Source organism: Triturus cristatus, chromosome 6, assembly GCF_964204655.1.
Source record: "Triturus cristatus chromosome 6, aTriCri1.1, whole genome shotgun sequence".
NCBI classification, from domain to species: Eukaryota; Metazoa; Chordata; class Amphibia; order Caudata; family Salamandridae; genus Triturus; species Triturus cristatus.
In genome coordinates, this window is record NC_140589.1 from 1,839,730,864 (window position 1) to 1,839,749,825 (window position 18,962).

Here is an 18,962-nt window from a genome sequence, read left to right on the forward strand (position 1 = left end):
TCCTTGCTTTCAATAGGCCTTTTTGTTTTCAATTTAAAATAGTCACTCTCCATACACTGTGTTCTGATTGTCTAAAAGATGTTGAAAGAATCTCACGAGAGCTGAGATTCAAATACTTCTGATGACAGAAACAACCAGAGCAGCACATAATAAATAAATAAAAAAAAGAACACATTTCAAAACTCTGTGCTTAGAGATTCCATATTTAAGCTGCAAAGGAAATGGTATTAGGAAGAACATAAGGTTCCCACTTTCAGACTAAGGGCCTCAAACGTTACCCCATGAACAGAAAGGGCAAAAAAGTCATCACCTGTAGCTACAACTTTAACAGTAAATTGTTTAGAAGAAAGAAGGTACACCAATGTCATGCTGAAACAGAACTGTGATCTTCAAGAAGGCACTATAAAAGAATCTAGCACTGATGGCAAACCTACAACTTAACATTTAGACAAAGCTGCAGACTCAACATCAACTTCCAACTATACCCTGAAAATGTTACATTCTAGTTCCAAGTACGGGTCGAGGAAGGGTAATCCGGGCTGTGCATGCCAAACTATCAAGAGTTGGACAGGAATCATATGACTGGAACTTAACACCAACAAAGAAAACCTCCTGTTGGGCGAGTATTCCATCCAAAACACACAAACCGCCCCTGGTCAGACAGCAGACTAAACCACTAACCACAGCTATCAGAGTTTGGAGTCTAGGATACCAGCACAACCCAGAAATACCCCAAAAATACCACACTAGAAAATGTTTCTCTGCCATGGTCAGACCGTAGTAAAAATGCTATGCTGTCTACTCACTGCGGTACCTTGTTAGGGTTCGTTAGAGGCATATCTTACACAATTACAGCTACTTCTCTCTTTGCTTCCTGGCACATCACTACACTTGTAAACCACCTGGACTTAGTAAATAGAATAAAACTTGTGCATGGAGTCGAGGGATCCCACCTGGGTAGCACCTAACAATTACTAAATTGTTTGTCAAACAAACAAGGACCCCAACTGGACATCAACTCCCTGGTCGACAAAGTCATGATACCATGAAGAGTCTGGGGATACCTCTCTTCCAAGCACTGGATAACACACCTGTCTGCGTGTGCATGCTAGACATACAGAAATTCCTAGAACAAATCCAATAACATTTTGAAGGTACAGCACAACACTAGCCAAAAAGACAGAGTATGGTGAAAACATACAGAAGTGAAACTATACAGAGAGATACAATCTTGTCTAAATAGCTTTACACTGGATCACTTTAACTGGCTCAACCTGCACCTCAAGTGAGACGCATATTCAACCCTGAGGCACACTGCAGCAGGTATCAGCACAAATGAGAACCAGCCTGTTGGTTGATGATGGCCACATATGCTTGCCACCAGGGGCACTGCGATGCCGCTTTTATAGTGCAGGTCTTACTCTATGCGAAGCCACAGTAATATCAAGCAATGGTTAAAAGGTCTGGCTACGTAAGTTGGTGCAAGGTTTTAATTATTTTTGTTACAAATGCATGCCACAAAAAAGAAAATAGAAGCTACAGCCTAAAAGACAACCATATGCTTGCAATAACAAATTTTTTTTCTTCACAAAAAAGGAAATACCCAGTGCATATGATTTTAATAGCTCAGTACAGGTGCTGCCTAATAGGCAATTGTACTTTGAACAGCTATGGAAACTTTTTTTGTTTTAATGCAAGCTACAGGAATATTTGCTGTTCGCCGAAATGCTTCGGGAAACCATACGCCCATATTTACCGACAAGGGGTGTTTAACAGAATAAAGTCACACACATTAACAGAACTTGGGAATGTCCTTTTTTCTTTTCTTAAAGTAAGGGGAAAGTGGAGATTTGGATTTATCAGCTTTCCCACACCAGTGAAGCACACCAATGCTAATTAGGCCAAGGAGTCCAGTGGGAAAAATCAAAAATACATATATTCGAGAGGTTCTAGCCTAGACTCAACCTGGCGTAAATAAAGGACACATCCTTCAACTTTCTACCCCACACCTGGAAGGAAAGCCATGAGAGGAAAGGTACAATGGTCTGGAAAAGGCAATCTCAGAACAGGTGGAGCAGTCAAATCAGTCTAGAGGAAGACTCACTACGATTAAGGAGAGCAGAAAGGAGGAAGGCCCAGGCAAGCAGCCGGAGCACAAAACGAGGGGAAAAGTCCCGAAATAACCCAAATACAATAAGAATAGGGAGGTAAATTCAGACAGAAATACACAATACACTGCCTTCAATGGGAAGAGGGTGAGGATTAGTTTGAAGGTGTTCCTGCAGCAACTTCAAATGATAATAAAAAAATAAACCCAAAAAATAAAATAATAAAGTTCGCCCCACTACAGGAGGTACACACTTTTGGCTGGCACGCTACGTCAGGGAGGGCATAATAGTACCTGCACACCATCACAGGGTATCACATTCAGCCACGAGGCTCCAGTTCAAAAAGGATATTTTATTTCCCTTCAGGAGTACACCAGTGCTTATTCGGGGCATGCCTATTCAAGTAATGCATTGAATTTATATTGTGTATCATATCATAAAATTGGTAGCAACCATGTGTCCCGGGAGTGATCTTTTAAGAATATCTCCAGGGAAACGATATTACAAACCCAAGCGCTTGGAGTTCAGAAGGCTTGTGACATCAATTGGTTCCATTCACCCTATGCAAGGCTCAACAGAGTCAATGCATACTCAACGGCCAGAAGTATTCCTGACACTTTAGTAGGCAATTTTGGCAGCGCTGCACAATCCATGCCTGGTCAACCAGTCCTTCTTACATGCAAGCCCAATTTCTAAATTAGGAACTGCATGTAAGGAAAGCAAAATCACTCATTTTGCAATGAGCCAACAAGTATTTTTTTGGCAGGAATATAAAAATGAGAAGCAAGTCAATTTGTTAGAGTGGGACGTGGTGAAACTCCAACGTTCCTCTAGACATTTAAAGAAGTTACTACTCCATTATTTAAGACTGACACAACAAATCCTTCTAAAAGAAATAGGAACAAATGCTGCACACTTCAGGAGTATGGTTATTTCCCCCCCCCCATCTGAATACACATACATTTCAAATACTGATAAATTATTTGTCTATTATGTTGCTTTTTTTTATTTCAGTGTAAGATGCTTACATTAGATGGGGACTTAAGTGGTAACCTTAAAAATCTCACCCATACTAGAATGAAGCAGAGAAACCATAGGGGCTGCAGAAAATTCATCCAGGAATAAATTAAACAGACGCATGGATGTTCCAATCCAGTTCTAACCCTTTCTAGTCGATGAAAAATACAAATACCTTTTTACAACAAAAAAATAAAAAAGGGAGGCTTTAATGTACTTAGTACCCCCAGGGACTAGGCTTGCAAAGTGAGACAACGTATGCTCACCTAGATATTTTCTATAGAGTAAAAGGCCAAGCCCAAAAGCTCTGGGGCTGAAGCACACTTCTTTTAGGTCAATGTGTAATCAGAGAAAAAGCCACCATTCACAGTTCAAGAAGGTAGATAGCTGAAGTCGTCCGATCCACGGCCCCAAAATGTATACTTCAGTGGATGGAATTAGCGTATTACTGACAGTTTATAAGACCAACAAATGAAGCGGGTTGACCCATAGCCCCACTATGTCTCATATTTACAGCCAATTAAGAGCTGGCAAAGCCATAAGGTTTCTCCTTGAAAAGCCTACAATGTGCTCTGTCTCTCCCCAAACTAAAGCAATACACATTAAAAGTGTAAAAGTTAAATTGCTGGTGTGTAAAGGTGGCATTTAAGTTTGAGGGGAAAAAAGATATATGACCCATTATAAAAACTAGATCAAAAAAAAAAAATGAATAAAATCAGAACTAAAAGCGGAGATTGGCCTACCTGTCCTGGCATTGAAGTGGGCAACTTTCTAAGAGGACGTGTACTTGTGCAAGTGTAAATGCCATAGACTGATGTTGGGTTGGCCCATTACAGCATGGAACAGATGAAGGGGTTCTGACTGAAATGCCTTCTGTGTACATACAAGGGTATTTTTTTTTTTTTTTTTTAATGTGTGGCTGGAGTGCCAGCCAAAGCTGCCTACAGACCAGAATTTTATGGCAAGACCGGAGGCTCATATTATGCTTTCCAATCTTGCATTTATAGGTATAGCAGCCAAGATAAAGAATACAAACTACAGTTCCCAACAGGCCAAGCGTGAGACTGGCCAACGGGAAAACAACAGAGTCAGCCAATGAAAAGGCAGTCTACGATATAATGAAGGGTCAGACTGTGATCAGCCCTCTTTTCTTGCTGCTCGCAGTCAAGATAAGTACCCTTCATTATATTGTTTTACTGTGTATTTACTATTGCTGACTTGTGTATTTCACGTGTTATTGTAGTCTGCTTCTACTTCATGTTGCGCGCTGCGCTTATTCTGTTACCCGCATAGCTCTATCAAGCGTCTCTCTCCTCCAGCCTTCGCCGTTCCAGTTTCCTTCAGGCGCGGCAGCCATTTCCTGCTCTTCATTGCGGTGCGCCGCTCCGCTTCTGGTCTCGTCTCCTCTCCTCAGCATTAGCTTTTTGGTTCCCGCCCCTGGGAGGGGTTTTGTAATTCCAGTTATCTTCATACGCCCACTGGGCAGGGCTTTCTCCTCTTTCTCTTTTAACCCCTTATTGCCTGGTTTTGTTACTGCTTTATCCATGGAGCTTAATAGCTCTCAAAGCTCCGATTTTAATAATGAGGAAGGGAAGGCATTCAAAAAAGATTTGAATTCTTTCATTAAGGATTCTGTGGAGCATGCAGTGGAGGCTTCCATGAAGCGTTTTTCAAAAACTATGGAGAACTCTCTCCTGTCACTAATGTCCAAAACTTTGACCCAGTCTGCGGGGAATAGCAGAAAAAGAAAACTAGTACTTCCCAGCTCAAAAAATACTACTGTTTCTGCGTCACATGGTTTGGAAGAGGTTTCCTCTTGCAAGGTTGAGGACTCTGTGCCTCCCAGGCCTCCTGTCAAGGAGGGGTTATCTGTCTCTTTTACCAAACGAAAAGAAAAATCTAAACATGCTGAGGTACCTGAGAAATTGGTATTTTCTCATATTTTGGACACCGACGACGATTTGGGTGACGCTGATGATAATGTTGTTGATGCTTTTGGATGCCAATGAGCCTCGTCCTCCTAAAAAAAAAAAAAAAAAAAAAAAAAAAAAAAAATAAAGTCTGACCCTTTTTCCTTTGAACCTATTCTGGATGCAGAGGGTACCCCTATGTTTGACCCCGCTACTATCCGCCATCCGAATTCCACCGAATGGTTTCCTCTTTCCCATGTTGGCGAATATATTTCTGCCTGGATGCATCTGCCTCTAGATAAATCTGTTTGTTCGAAATTAAAATCTGAGTGCCACAAAACTTCTCTCCCTTCTAATGTTTCCTCTACTACTACCACCATTAACCAGCCTCTACTGACCTTCTTTTTCAAGTATGGAAAAGATCCACGCAAGGGTGTGGACAAGGCTTGGTCTACTTGCCATGACAAACTGTTGGATGTGATTGGTCCTCTGGCCCGTATTTTTGATCTAGCAGAGTCCGCCCGTTTGGACGGCTCTGACCTTGACCCATAGGAAGTTTCTCTTTGGGTACAGCGGTCCTTTTGTCTTTTGGGTAACGCCAATTCGACCATCACCCATGAACGTCGTAAAGGACTCTTGATCAAATTGGACCCCAAATTAGCTAATTTGGCATCTTTAGATCCCGGTGTCAAAGCTGATGGTCTCCTGTTTGGAGATTCTCTCGTAAAGGATCAAAGTAAATTTGTTTCGACATTTGTATCCATTGACAAGGCCCAGGAGTCGATAAAGGTTTTCTCTGCATGTGTTTTTGGAAGAGCCAGCAGAGGCAGGAGTCGCTTTGCTGGACGTTCTTTCCACAATCAAGGCTCCAGGGGTTCCTTCAATTCCAACAACACCTACCAGGAGTTCAAGCCTCAGTTCTATCCTCAAAGGGGCAGAGGTTTCCGTGGCCAGAAAAACTTCAGAAACAACTTCCAACAAGGTAAGCCTTTCAGTTCCTCCTGTGGGGGGTCGTCTAAAATTATTTCTTGCAAAATGGCAGTCTCTGACTATAGATCCTTGGGTCCTCAAATCCGTCCAAGGCTAACTTATAGAGTTCTACGCTCCTCCTTTCCATACAGTTGTTCCCCCTCCTCTCGCCTTCTCAAGCGAAATTACTACTCTCATCTCTTCAGAGGTTCAGCCCTTACTCCAAAAACACGCCATTCAGGTGGCACCTCTAGACCCCTCAGGTTTCCTAAGCTCCATCTTTCTAGTTCAAAAGAAAAACAAAAAGATGTGTCAAGTCATAAATCTCAAATGGTTCAATCAGTTTGTGGTCTATCGCCACTTCAAAATGGAGACCATCATTCATCTCCGCGATTCTCTTCGATTGAACGACTGGATGGTCAGACCAGATCTTCAGGACGCCTATCTCACAGTTCCTATCCACCATTCTCACAGGAAAGGTCTTCAATTTCAATGGTTGGGAGTCTCTTACCATTTTTGCTCTCTCCCCTTCGGACTGTCTTCAGCCCCATGGTGTTTCACCAAGATCATGAAACCCGTGGTGACTTACTTGAGATCCCTAGGGATCCGTTTGATAATTTATCTCGACGACATCCTCTTGATGCATCCGGACAAAATAACTCTTCTATCTCACTTAAGGATTACTCAGTCTCTTCTTTCCGACTTGGGTTTTCTCCTAAACCCCGAGAAGTCTATGCTGGTTCCTTCCCAAAAAAAAAAAAAAAAAAATGGACTTCCTAGGTTTTCTGGTGGACTCCTCCACCGCTTCCCTTCACCTTACCCAAACAAAGGTTGCCACCTTCAAGTCGGAAGTTTTCCAAGTTCTCAGACACGACTCCGTTTCTCTCAGATCTCTTGCAAGGGTCGTAGGCCTGCTATCTGCCTGTATCCAGGCTATCTTTCCCAGCCCTCTCCACTATCGGGCTCTTCAGCGCTTAAAGATTCGTCATCTGCGTCGAGGCCTGGCTTACTCCGACCTCATTTCTTTAGATCAAGAATCCCATTCAGAACTACAATGGTGGATAGACCATTTAGACGCCTGGAACGGCAGAACAATTTTCACCTCAGTCCCAGATCTTGTGTTAGAGTCCGATGCAAGCTTGACAGGTTGGGGCGCCCGGTGTGGCACGATATCGACTGGAGGTACATGGTCTCTAGAGGAGTCGAGATTGCACATAAATTGTGCAGAGATGCTTGCCGGCTCCTTTGCGATCAGAAGCCTCGCCAAAAACAGGGTGCGTTGCTGTATCATTCTCCGTATGGACAATGTTTCTGAGGTGCGCTACATCAACCATCTCGGTGGCACCAAGTCCAAACCTCTCGCAGAGTTAGTAAAATGTCTTTGGGAGTTCTGTCTCCTCAACAAGATCTCGGTCAGGGCAGAGTGCCTTCCGGGCAACCTCAATTCCATAGCAGACTGGCACTCTCGCTACCTTCGCGATTGCAGCGATTGGAAGCTTCTTCCGTCAGTCTTTCACTCTCTTTGTCAAAAGTGGGGCCCTTTACATATCGAGCTCTTCGCCTCTCGTTTCAATTCTCAACTTCCTCAGTTTTTCAGTTGGCGGCTGGATCCTTCGGCTCTTGCGACAGACGCTTTTCTCCAGGACTGGTCTTCTCACCTCGATTATGCCTTTCCTCCTTTTCTCATGATCAGCAGGTGCTAGCTCAAGCAGCTCGGCAACGAACGTCCATATACCCACTCTCGCGAAACCCAGGTCTGGATCCCATCTCTTCTGGAAATGGCGATGGATTTCCCGGTACTCCTTCCCTCTTTTAACAGCCTTCTCTTGAACCCTTCGGGACTTCCTCATCCTCTGATTCTAGACAACACTGACTCTGTCCGCTTGGATGATCACAGGTCTATCCCATCTGTCAACAGCATTTCGCAAGAGGCTTCTCTCTTCATCAGCAGGGCCTGGGTCCCAGGAACGTCTAAAGCTTACAAGTCAGCTTGGTCTTTATGGGCAAGCTGGTGTCTGGGAAAATGTGTCGATCTCTTTCCAGCGTCTTTAACTTACATTGTCAACTTCTTAGCTTCTGAGGCCAGCTCAGGTAAGTCTTATAGGACTGTCAACCTCTACTGATCGGCTATTTCTCTCACTCATCCGCCTATTGATGGTAAGCCAGTTGGTGAACACCCCCTTATTTGTCGACTTCAAGGGTGTTAAATTTTCCAAACCTCCTTTATCTAAATACTCTACTATGGGATGTGAACCTGGTTCTTAAGCTCTTTATCGATTGGCTGGACAATTCCGATCTTTTCTTAAAGATGCTTTCTGCTAAGCTTACCATGCTCTTATGCCTGGTTTCCATCAAATGTGTTTCTGATGTCAAAGCAATGGATGTGTCCTCTCGTCAATTCACTGCTTCTGGTGTATTGTTTCATAATAATAAACGTACAAAAACTAATTTGAATTCTGTTTTTCATCCTTATTTTCCTGACCAACCTAAGCTGTGTGTAGGTTTATGCCTCAAAGTTTACGAACAACGTACCTTTGATCTCAGAACGTCCTCCCATTCTCAGCTCCTCATTTCCTTTCGAAAACTTCACAATCCTGTCTCCTCTGCTACCCTTGCCCGCTGGGCTCGTTGGGTTATGTCAATTTCAGGTATAGACGTTTCTGTCTTTGGGGCCCATTCTGCCAGGGGAGCCATGGCTTCCAAAGCTTTTTGGGCCGGCTCCCGGTTGGAGGATATTCCGAGATCAGCAGATTGGTCTAATGATAACGTTTTTCGTATTTTTTATTGCAAGCCTGTCATTTCTGCTGTTTCTTCTGTTTTTAACATGCTTTGAACAAGCATAATATGAGCCTCCGGTCTTGCCATAAAATGTAGATTTTCCTAATAAGTTATGACGGAAAGTCTTAATTTTATTATAAAGACACGGAGGCGAGTATTATCCCACCACAACACTTCTAACTTGTGTTTGTTTCCCTCCCTTTAGGGACTCCAGCCTTGCCACCGGCTTCCTCATGATTTACCTCGATGTCCTCTTCGGAATGATTCTCATCTTGGTGTTCCATCTGGTTCAACTGTCCCTGTTGCTGCTGACGTCGCCAGGACCTCGTTGTTGGACTTTGGTCAAGATTTGTTTACTTGGACTTTGACTTTATGCATCGTTTTTGCTATTGTTCCACTCTTTTTGAACTCTTCTTAACTTGCTCGCTGAAGAAAAGAGGGCTGTTCGCAGTCTGGCCCTTTATTATATCGTAGACTGCCCGTTCATTGGTTGACTCTGTTGTTTTCCCGTTGGCCAGTCTCGTGCTTGGCCTGTTGGGAACTGTAGTTTGTATTCTTTATCTTGGCTGCTATACCTGTAAAGCAAGACTGGAAAGCATAATACTCACCTCCGTGTCTTTAATAAAATTAAGACTTTCCATCATAACTTATTAGAAAAATCTACGTTATGCAAAAAGAACAGATGATGGACAGAATGCTGAATTAATCAAACATTTACCCCCAGTCACAGATCTTGGTTAAATCCATTGTTTTTTACGCCACGCCTTTCCAGTTTAGACACAGCCATATGCAAATCAGTTGTGACCCAGTTCCCCATGAGAAAAGTCCAGCCCGACCTGCCAGGCCAGGTCCTCCTGGGACCAGAAACAAAGTTCCTGGGAACAATGGATTAAAACCAGATCTTTGCGAGTAGGGGTGAATCTGCATTGTTCAGCATTCCGTCCATCATTTGCTCCTTTAGTTACACCAGGTGTACTTGTTGATGTTAAAAAGAACATACCTTAAAATAATCTTGCCTTAGATCCTGCTGCTTTTTTGCCAGTTTAATAGACAGAGACGTTGTATGGCTTGGGCAAAGTGGGCAATTACCCAGGACTCCTACCTTCCAAAGGGCACCCTGGGAAAGTGATCTTTTTCTCCAACTTACCTCTGTCTATTTCTATTGCCTTATCACAAACACTCTCCCTCCCCTGCCTACTTCTACCTCTTACTCTTCCTCTCTCTCTACACAGTGTCATTCTAAGGATTTTGTGACCCCGAGCAAGAGGTACTTTAGTTATTTAAGTATGATTCAATTTCTAAAAGTATAATTCAGTAATGTTTGGCATCATGTGGGCGTAAATTTACATAAACTGTGTAGAAAATGTCAACTATGGTCTGAACAGTGGGCCCCAAAATAGATCTTACACACCGCCCCGAAATTCATTAAGATAACACTTCTGAAAGTTAGAAGACAGTAGCCAGCTCTTGAAAGGTCGAGAAGATTTTCACGGGAAGAGCGACTACTTTCACTTCTCCAACTCAAAGGGGAAAAAAATCATACCTGATACTACTACTAGCCAGTCAAAGCGAGAGCTAAGAGCACACACTTCCTGAGAACTCATTGCTCAACGTACACGGAATCGACTGTCACCCTTCACCGAGGCTGGGAGGTGCTGACACTTACAAATCCTACCCGTGAATAGACCCGTTACGACAGGGTCTATTCAGCTTCGCGCCTACGCACCAGCAACCCTGAAGGGTCACAGGCTGACCCTCCACCCCATGGAAACTACCCCGAGCAGAGCTCATCAAAAGCCCCATGCCTTCAGCCCGACCCCAGCTCCAGGACCTGACCGCAGTGCTCCCACTGCCGCTGGTGTCCCGGTCCCCACACTCACCTCTGTGCCCTCGGCGGACCCTAGGCTCCTTCCTACCCGAAGGCTGCTCCGCCCGGACACGGGTGAAAGCTACGAGAGAGCAGAGAGCTCCGGCACTGGTTCACCGCGCCTGCGCACAGTGACAGATCCCGCAGCCCGACATGAGCTAAAGAAGGGACTGCGGAAGTATAACAGGGTACGTAAGTCAGGCAGGGGACGCTCACTACGCCTGCGCACAGACAGGTTGACACCGTGGGCCAGGCAGGGTGCGCTCAATACGTCTGTATGCACAGCAACAGTCCCGCTACCCAGCATGAGCTAAAGCGACTGTGGAAGCATAAGCCAGTGAAGTGAAGCAGGGGGCGATAGACGTCGAGAGAGGACAGGCGCCCAACTACAATTGCGCAACCTTGGTAATTAAGCAAGACACTATGAACGCATAAAAGGGACTGTGGTGCGTACCGCCTGGTAAAAAGTGACGGCAAAGAGAACCGATTGAGACAGAAAGAGGACTGACAGGCTTACAGCGTCAGCGTCTCGTATCATGGCTGGTCGATTTAAACACGATTAGGGAAAGAGTGTTAAACGAAAGGTCAATCTTTTTTTCAAGGGAAGTTGCGCTTGTTTTCCCATTAGCGTCTCGCGAGAGCAGGACTTCGCAGCTCCAATTTATAAACAAAGCGCAACTCGCGTGTATGAAGTGATTCGAGCAGACACCGAGGGGTCTCTGCCTCTAAGTCCGGCGTCTTCCTGCCTCAATGGCGTCCAACGGTTTCGCGGATCTGAAGGCCGAGGTCACTTGCTGCATCTGCCTGGACTTTTTCCGGGATCCGGTGTCCGTGGACTGCGGGCACAACTTTTGCCGCTCTTGCGTCGAGGTCTGCGAGGAGGGCCCCGGCGGGTGCCTCCCCTGCCCCCGCTGCCGGCGGGCGTCATACAAGAGAGACCTGCGGCCCAACTGGGAGCTCGGGAACATTGTGAACATGGTGAAGCGGCGCTCCATATCCGAGGAGGCCCGCTGCGAGAAACACGGGCAGCCGTTGCAGCTCTTCTGCGAGGAGGACCGGGCGCTGGTCTGCGCGAGGTGCGTGCGGTGCAGGGAGCACCAGTCTCATTGTGTGCGCCCTGTGGGCGAGGTGGCCAAGGTCTACAAGGTAATGAAGGTGGTAGTGTCAGGCCAGGGGTGTCCAGTGCAGGTATGAGAGGGCCGTAGGCAGGCTGGGCTCCCCAAAGTAATGTGCAACCGCTTTGGTTGTTTAGATCTATCTTGTTAAGAGGTTACGTACATCTGTCATGATCCGAGCCTTTAATTAAACGACTGACAACTGGTGTACGTGCCGCAATGATGTGAATGATTGCTCTGCACTACATGCAGTGTAAAACGACAACATATTTTTATTCCTAGTCCTATCCCGCACTGTATGCTTGTTACACTGTGCTTGGATAGCCCGCCCTGCCGCACCTAAAGATCCATGCCTTTATACTTGTCTCCAACACTTGTAGGTACCAAGGTGACTGCAATCCTTCCGGGGAAGCGACATAAATCGACTATACATGTAAATGTGACTTCTTATGGGAATAATTAACAGAAGTTTTAAACGAGAAAATGTCCCTAGAACTCTTAGACACCTGCGATTCTCAAATGGCTTACAGTTAAGTCTCCGCACTCACAAATGGGGAGAAAGTGGTCTTTTAAAACAACCATGGAGCTGAACATGTGTACTGTCTACGCAGTTAGCTGTTGGAGAGAGAAGTATATCGCGTTGATACAGCAGAAATGTTCTGAATAATAATGGAAGCAGTCAAACTGACTGCCCAAAAACGGGAGAAGCACGGACAAACTCAATGAGCCTCGGCATTCTAACCGATTGGCTATGGTGTTTAGCCATTCTGATCCGCTTTGGCGATGCTCCTTAAAGTTAATGACATCCCCACTATTTCGTTGGCGCTCGCATCACTCCTATAAACTAACACAACTACTTTTTTTCACGTTGGCTACACTTCACGCTAGCTTTTTTTTTGTTACCGATCCGCGTTTGTTCGTAAACTAAAAGAAGGAAAAGCTTATGAGAGGGAAACGGAATGCAATGGGGGACTGGGTGGCACATTGGGTAACATGCGAACAACACAAGTGGGGAGGCGAAGGCAACAGGGGTTGGACCTCCAAGTAACCGTAGGAGGGATGGGAGAAACACTAGACTGCGCGAGAGAAAACGGGGAGAAATACAGTGAGGGTAGTGCACAGGCAAGTGCAGAAGGGTGGGCTACGGGAGGCGAGACATACTTACTGGAAACGGCAAAAAAACTCCCTCATGGAGTGCTTTGCACACAGTTAAGCTTGAAAAGCAAGCAGTGAAAGCAGAAATACCAGCCAGTCAAAGGGATGGTAAAGAGTCAATGTTCCACGGGAGGGACAGCCATAGATTGGCGAGCTACGGCACTAAAAAGCGGGCAAATGAGTGACCAAGAAAACTAACCAATGCAAGGGTGAGCTGTCTGTAGGCTCTAATACACACTATGGTCTTGGTACGCCACAATACGTCCTGCTCAAACCCGTGTAGTAGAATCCACCTAAACGTAGGTTTTAAACGTAAACCATTGTCTGACTGGGAGCCAGTGTTGGTATTTCAGATGAAAGGCACAAGATCATGCAAGTGACATCGCTCTGCACCAACGGTAGGTGATTGACCAGGTATGAGGGCAGTCCTAGGTATAGTTAGTTACTTCGAGTAATCCAGTCTTATCTAATGGCCCACTAACTATAGAATGACTCGACGCGGTTACGAGAAAGCTGTCTCATGCATTTCATGAAGATGTTACTCTAAATCCATGCACTTTAGGAGCCCCTTTTAACATAGCAAGTGTCATGAGAAAGGAATTCACACATGACTGCTTTTCTGTGCTTTATAAAGGCTTGCAGTAAATATCTATGGAGCAAACGAAGTACTTTTTTAAATAGTTAATAACCATAATCACTTTACATAGTTTTAATTAGGATTTCCACTAGATTTTCATCAAAGTTAAATGTTATCTTTTGAAAGTGAGATAGTTAAACTGAAGTGCTGCTAAGGGACAGAGACAAGATGGTTTGTTTTTTCTTTGAACACTTTGGAAGACAGGATGCAGTGAGTATTTGTGATTTTACTTTTCTCTGGTTGTAATTGTTTTATAAGAAACATTAAAATGAATGCACTAGAGAACCTTAATTCCAAACATTTCTTATGGTGTAGAACACCAAAAATATAAGCAATGCGTTAAGGATGAGCTAGCTAATAAAATTTAACGAGATGACAGAAAAAGTATTTTCGCAGCGTTAAATCAGTTACATGAAGTTGAGCGCATGATTTACCTGGTTGACTTTTAGCATCAGATTTCTCAGTAGGCATTAGAGTACATATATTGACTCGCTAGAAAGAAATATAGGTCAGGAGGATTTTTTTTCTTTCATTATTTTGTTGCCAAGTTCTCGGCGACCCATCTATTGTTCACATAGGGTACCCCCTTTTTAGGTCGAGTGTAGACATCGCTTGCACTGTCTGGAAGATCTGTTGTATGTACTTTGTGGGATCTGGAGACCAACCCTAGGACCAGCCTGCTTCCACCTTTGCTTATGGATTTTTTTTTTTCTGTTCAACTGCTTCTATTTAACTGTCTTGATAGACAAAGACCAGTAGTGGTCAGTAAAATACCAGAATCACTTTAGCATTCCCTAGATTCCAGACCATAGAAACTTGTATTCAATGAGCACAATACATTTTTTCCCCCAAATATTGTATTTTCAGTGATGTGACTACCGAAGGGGTTGATTTTTATATTAAAATTAGAGCTTTGAACAATACAATTTGCTGCTGATGAGCAGTATTTCTCTCAATGTGTTCCCATACCTGGCGTGTTCTGCAGTTTGGTGCTTACTTTCCCTCCATTTTAAAGAGCAGTAGATGTTTCAGCACCCAGGCTAATGTGCTGCATAGCTAAATACATATACGGTCCCAAAGACTAGACCGATTGCATTGCAAATGCTTGTTCTTATGTAGTTAACGGCTGTCATAGCCACTAGAATTAGGCTGCAGTTTAGTATCAATATATATTTTAAGCGAATGGAAACTAAGCAACACGTTCTGTGTGCTATGTAGATATTAAACTTATGTTGCATACGAAATTACAGTAGTGATGGAGACTTTAAATTAAGCAAATTTCATTTAACATGTTACTTGCTGCCAATTATTAATTTGTCTTGCTGTGGAAGGACCAAAGACTTATTTGAAGACTCACCTAGAGACCTTTTTAGCGGTCTGTTCATTATCCTGTTAATCCCACACCCAAACAAAATTCCTGTGTGTGTATGTATGTGTGTGTGTGTGTATATGTGTATATATATATATATATATATATCCACAAAAAAGTTACTCTGCATTAGAGGGCCTCTCACGTTGTGGCAATGAATTCCTCTCTTGCTGGCAGAAGGAAGGCTCGTAAACATTGTCCTTACAAGCATATTTATTCAGCTTTGCCTTAAAAACCAAACATGTTTCGGGCAGCATTTCCCTTTATCACTGGCATTTAAAATCCAAGGCAAATTCAGGAAGCAGCAAACATTTCAAAGCGCACCTGCGCCTCATTTAAATACACGCCCCTAGTTCACTCGGCATCATGGTAGATGTAGTATCCACAATGTTAGCATAGTGCATGCTGCCAGTGATCAAGGGAAATGCTGCCCGAAACATGTTTGGTTTTTAAGGCAAAGCTGAATAAATATGCTTGTAAGGACAATGTTTACGAACCTTCCTTCTGCCAGCAAGAGAGGAATTCATTGCCACAACGTGAGAGGCCCTCTAATGCAGAGTAACTTTTTTGTGGAGATATATATATATGCTTTTGGTCAGCTTTTCATTACAGTGCTTTGTATAAATAAAAGCTCAGATCTTCATATTGTCATATAATCTGATAAGCAGCCAATGGTCTAGTCCTGTGTAATTAACACAGCAAATGACTACATCTTACATTAGTTAAGTGATTTTTAACTTCACCAAGCAGCAATAATGCATCACGCCATCCATTTCTTTTCGTAGAATATAATCGGGAGTAAGTGCTATACAATATGATACGGACCATTTGTCACATCTTTAATGCAGTCTTCTAGTTTCAGTGCTTTATCTGACATAGTGTACCTGACCTCTTTCATTTCTTGGCTAATTGGAAATGGTGTGGCTCTTGTTAGACTTGTACTAGGTTCCAGTTTCAGTGCAGCATTGAGGTCTCCTTATCGCTAGGGTTCTGTCTTTTTGATGTTTGCAAGCATTCTTCCTACTGGAAGTCCGATTCCAGTCATTTGATATGCATTTGGGCTGTGGCTCCAACAAACAATAGTGTTACTTTTCCCCTTACATGTGATCCGCCTCCTTATAATGCTGTTTTTGTTTCTTATTTAAATATTCGCCAACAGTGCACCTGCTGTCAAAAGGGTATTTTTTTACACTTTATTGCATGTAATTATTTAAACTACTAGAGCTCTTGAAAATATTTCCGTGCATCAGAAGAGCACCAATGGTCCAATTTGTACTACTCCAACAAAAAAGCGGATCGCTGAACTGAACAAAAGGGACGCATCTGCTACATTCTCTTGAATAAAGTGTATACACTATTTAACTGTGTTTACTTTTCTACAAGGAAATACTTGAAGGATGGTTGGGTCCTCTGTCAGAAGAGATGGAAGGCCTGCTGGAGGCTAAACGCAACGGCGAACAATATAAAGCCCAGATGAAGAAGCTGGAAGTCAGCAAGCTGGACATCGTGTCTGAGATTGAGGGCCTCCGTTTCCTCCTGAAAGACAAAGAGCAGAAACTACAGTGGATCATGGCAGACATAGACCGAGTTCTGACCCAGGTAGAGAGTACAAACATGGTGAAGCTATCTAATCAGGCTGCCTCCCTCAGTACCCTAATTTTGGAGCTGGAGAAGAAGTGTAAAGAGCCAGCATGGGAGCTCCTGAGGGATATCAAAGGAACCCTGAAGCGGTGCAGGGAGGTGGTGTTTCAGAATCTGAAACTGGAGGTGAAGTGTTACAAAGGTGTGGTCACCTTTGATGCCCGATCCGCTTATCGCTTTCTTGTGCTGTCGGAGGGACGGAAGCGTGTGCGAAGGACCACACAAGAACTGCCCATACCAAACACACCCAAGAGATTCACCAACTACCCCTGTGTGCTCGGGGTCAACGGGTTCACATCAGGGAGGCATTACTGGGAGGTGGAAGTGCTGAAGGATGGAAGTGGGTGGCTTGTGGGGGTAATGGGAGAGTCTGTGAGCAGGGAGAAAGGATTCGCATGGCCACCGAAAAATGGAGTCTGGGTTGTGGGAAACAATGACGGGGACTATTTGGCTCACACTTACCCTAAAATAACAGCGTTGTCTCTGCGTGACAATCCAAGTAAGCTGGGAGTGTATCTTGACTACATGCATGGCAGACTTTCTGTATTCAATCCTGACACCATGGAGCACATCTACACGTTCTTCAATGCCTCCTTCACAGGCACGGTCTTCCCTTTATTCCTTCTCTGGGAAGATAGTGATCTACGCCTTTTATAGACAGTGCAGCCCCTTTCAGTATCTTTATCTAATTTAATTTTCATGTATATCTGGCTTGTTTATCTCTTGAATGAATTTTTAATGTGCCTTTTTTCTATTAAAGCATTTGCTAAGTACACCGAGGAAATAACGGGGTGAAAGTTTTTGGATACAATCAGTCCTTTGACCCGAATTCGTACCTACGTGTTAGCGGCGAGTACTTGTCTTGTTGAGCCATGTGACCACTTCAAAGGGGAAAACTTTAAAAAAGGCAAAACAATTACTTTCTCCTTTATATCTGTTTTGTATTCTATCCATTTTACTTGCTTGTGTGACCAAAGTGCTTACAACCTGCAGGATTTTCCTGTGGTATATTCTAAAGTAGAATCCATGTCTGTAGATGGCTTTTACTTTTGGCGTAACACTCCTTCTCCTCCCCCCCCCACCCCCCCCCCCCCCCAGGACGGATGTGTGTGTAAGTTTATTTTTTTGGAGGAGGGTGGACTTAGTTGTTGGGTAAAAGCCTGTTATGTAAACAAATACCCGTGTAAGGCTTTTTTTAGTGCTCAGTTCTGCTGGGAATCTACGTAAGAATTAATGTGTGTAGATTGATTGAAATCATATTGGAGAAAATGGATTGTATGTTCCAGTAAACCATGTTTTTATAAATCTAATAAACATTTTAAAATGTTCTCTTAAAGAGAGTATACTGTTCTCAATGTAACACTTTAATGGGGCCCCTCAGTGGAAAGTGCAGATACACGTCAGAGGATCAACAAATTGACTTTATTTCCCAAATAAGCATTTTCAGTAACCCTGTTCTTTCTCACAAAAGGTTCACCCTAGAAGTTTATCGTGAGCATCAAAGTTGCTGCCATTGTGTTTGGAGTTAATATGTGAAGTTTTTGCGTCCAGTGTCTAGACAATGCATGTACTGTCTGTTGCGAGCTGTATTGGGGCTTAGTGTGAACATAGATGGGCTTGGAGTTCGCCTATAGTGATCATTGTTTGGCTTTCATAGCCACTATCATTTGCCTGCTTCTTATTGGTGCCCCAGCTTGTCAAACTTGTACTTAGGCATCCCATGGACCATTCCTTCTTTAGCATCGCTTTGATTGGCAGGCATCTCTGGTTCCATTACTTGCCATTCAAAGCATTCTTTATTTCTTTAGCAATAAGCACTCAATGAGAATTCATGCGTTTAAAAATAAAATTCTTTATTAGCATTGCTCAAACAAAAAAGACCATACTTTACATCTATCACATGCAGTCTTACATGGTACAGCCCCAACATCACAGCTATTCCATAAGGGATAGGCAGGGAGGCACATACCTTCAGTAGCTTTAAAGGCACAGGTTGACAACAGACTACATCCACAGACAGAAGGCGAGATAACCTGTCCAAAATTCCCCCTCCACTCTTATATCAAGACATAGCCTACTCATCACCCAATGTTGCTCTATATTGGTGCCATGATTGCCATATTTCTGCTACTAGGAACAACCATATTCCCACGTGTCTTGGCAGGGCAAGGTCTCCCTTAATCATCGGGAGAAGCCATTTGGTGTCCATTGGGACCGTCACTCCTGATACCCTAGACATTACTTCTGTGACCTTCTGCCAAAATCGGGCAATCTCCTGGCATTCCCATAGGATATGGAAGAAAGTCCCCAACCGTTGGCCACCCCTAACGCAAAGCGTGGTGTGTGCTTTACCCCTCTTACATAAGTGTGTGCATGGATAGTAGGTATGGTGCAGA

At 43.8% G+C, this 18,962-nt stretch overlaps 2 protein-coding genes across 5 annotated transcripts in view; one reads left to right on the forward strand and one right to left on the reverse strand.

The window, feature by feature from the left end:
- Positions 1–10,809, reverse strand: part of DNAJC5G (DnaJ heat shock protein family (Hsp40) member C5 gamma) — a 158,562-nt gene extending 147,753 nt beyond the window's left edge. Inside the window, exon 1 of one of the 4 annotated variants that reach the window (XM_085613276.1) lies at positions 10,663–10,809. The gene's annotated coding sequence lies outside the window, so the exon portion shown is untranslated. The remainder of the gene's footprint in view (positions 1–10,662) is intronic. The other 3 variants (XM_085613279.1, XM_085613280.1, XM_085613277.1) reach the window with 3 other exon arrangements.
- Positions 10,810–11,264: 455 nt separating this feature from the next.
- LOC146822156 (E3 ubiquitin-protein ligase TRIM39-like) lies at positions 11,265–17,902 on the forward strand. The gene is made up of 2 exons (XM_085613275.1): positions 11,265–11,795; positions 16,309–17,902. The coding sequence occupies exons 1-2, from the start codon at positions 11,400–11,402 to the stop codon at positions 17,221–17,223; spliced, it is 1,311 nt and encodes a 436-aa protein (XP_085469401.1). The 5' UTR covers positions 11,265–11,399; the 3' UTR covers positions 17,224–17,902.
- The last annotated feature ends 1,060 nt before the right edge of the window (positions 17,903–18,962 follow it).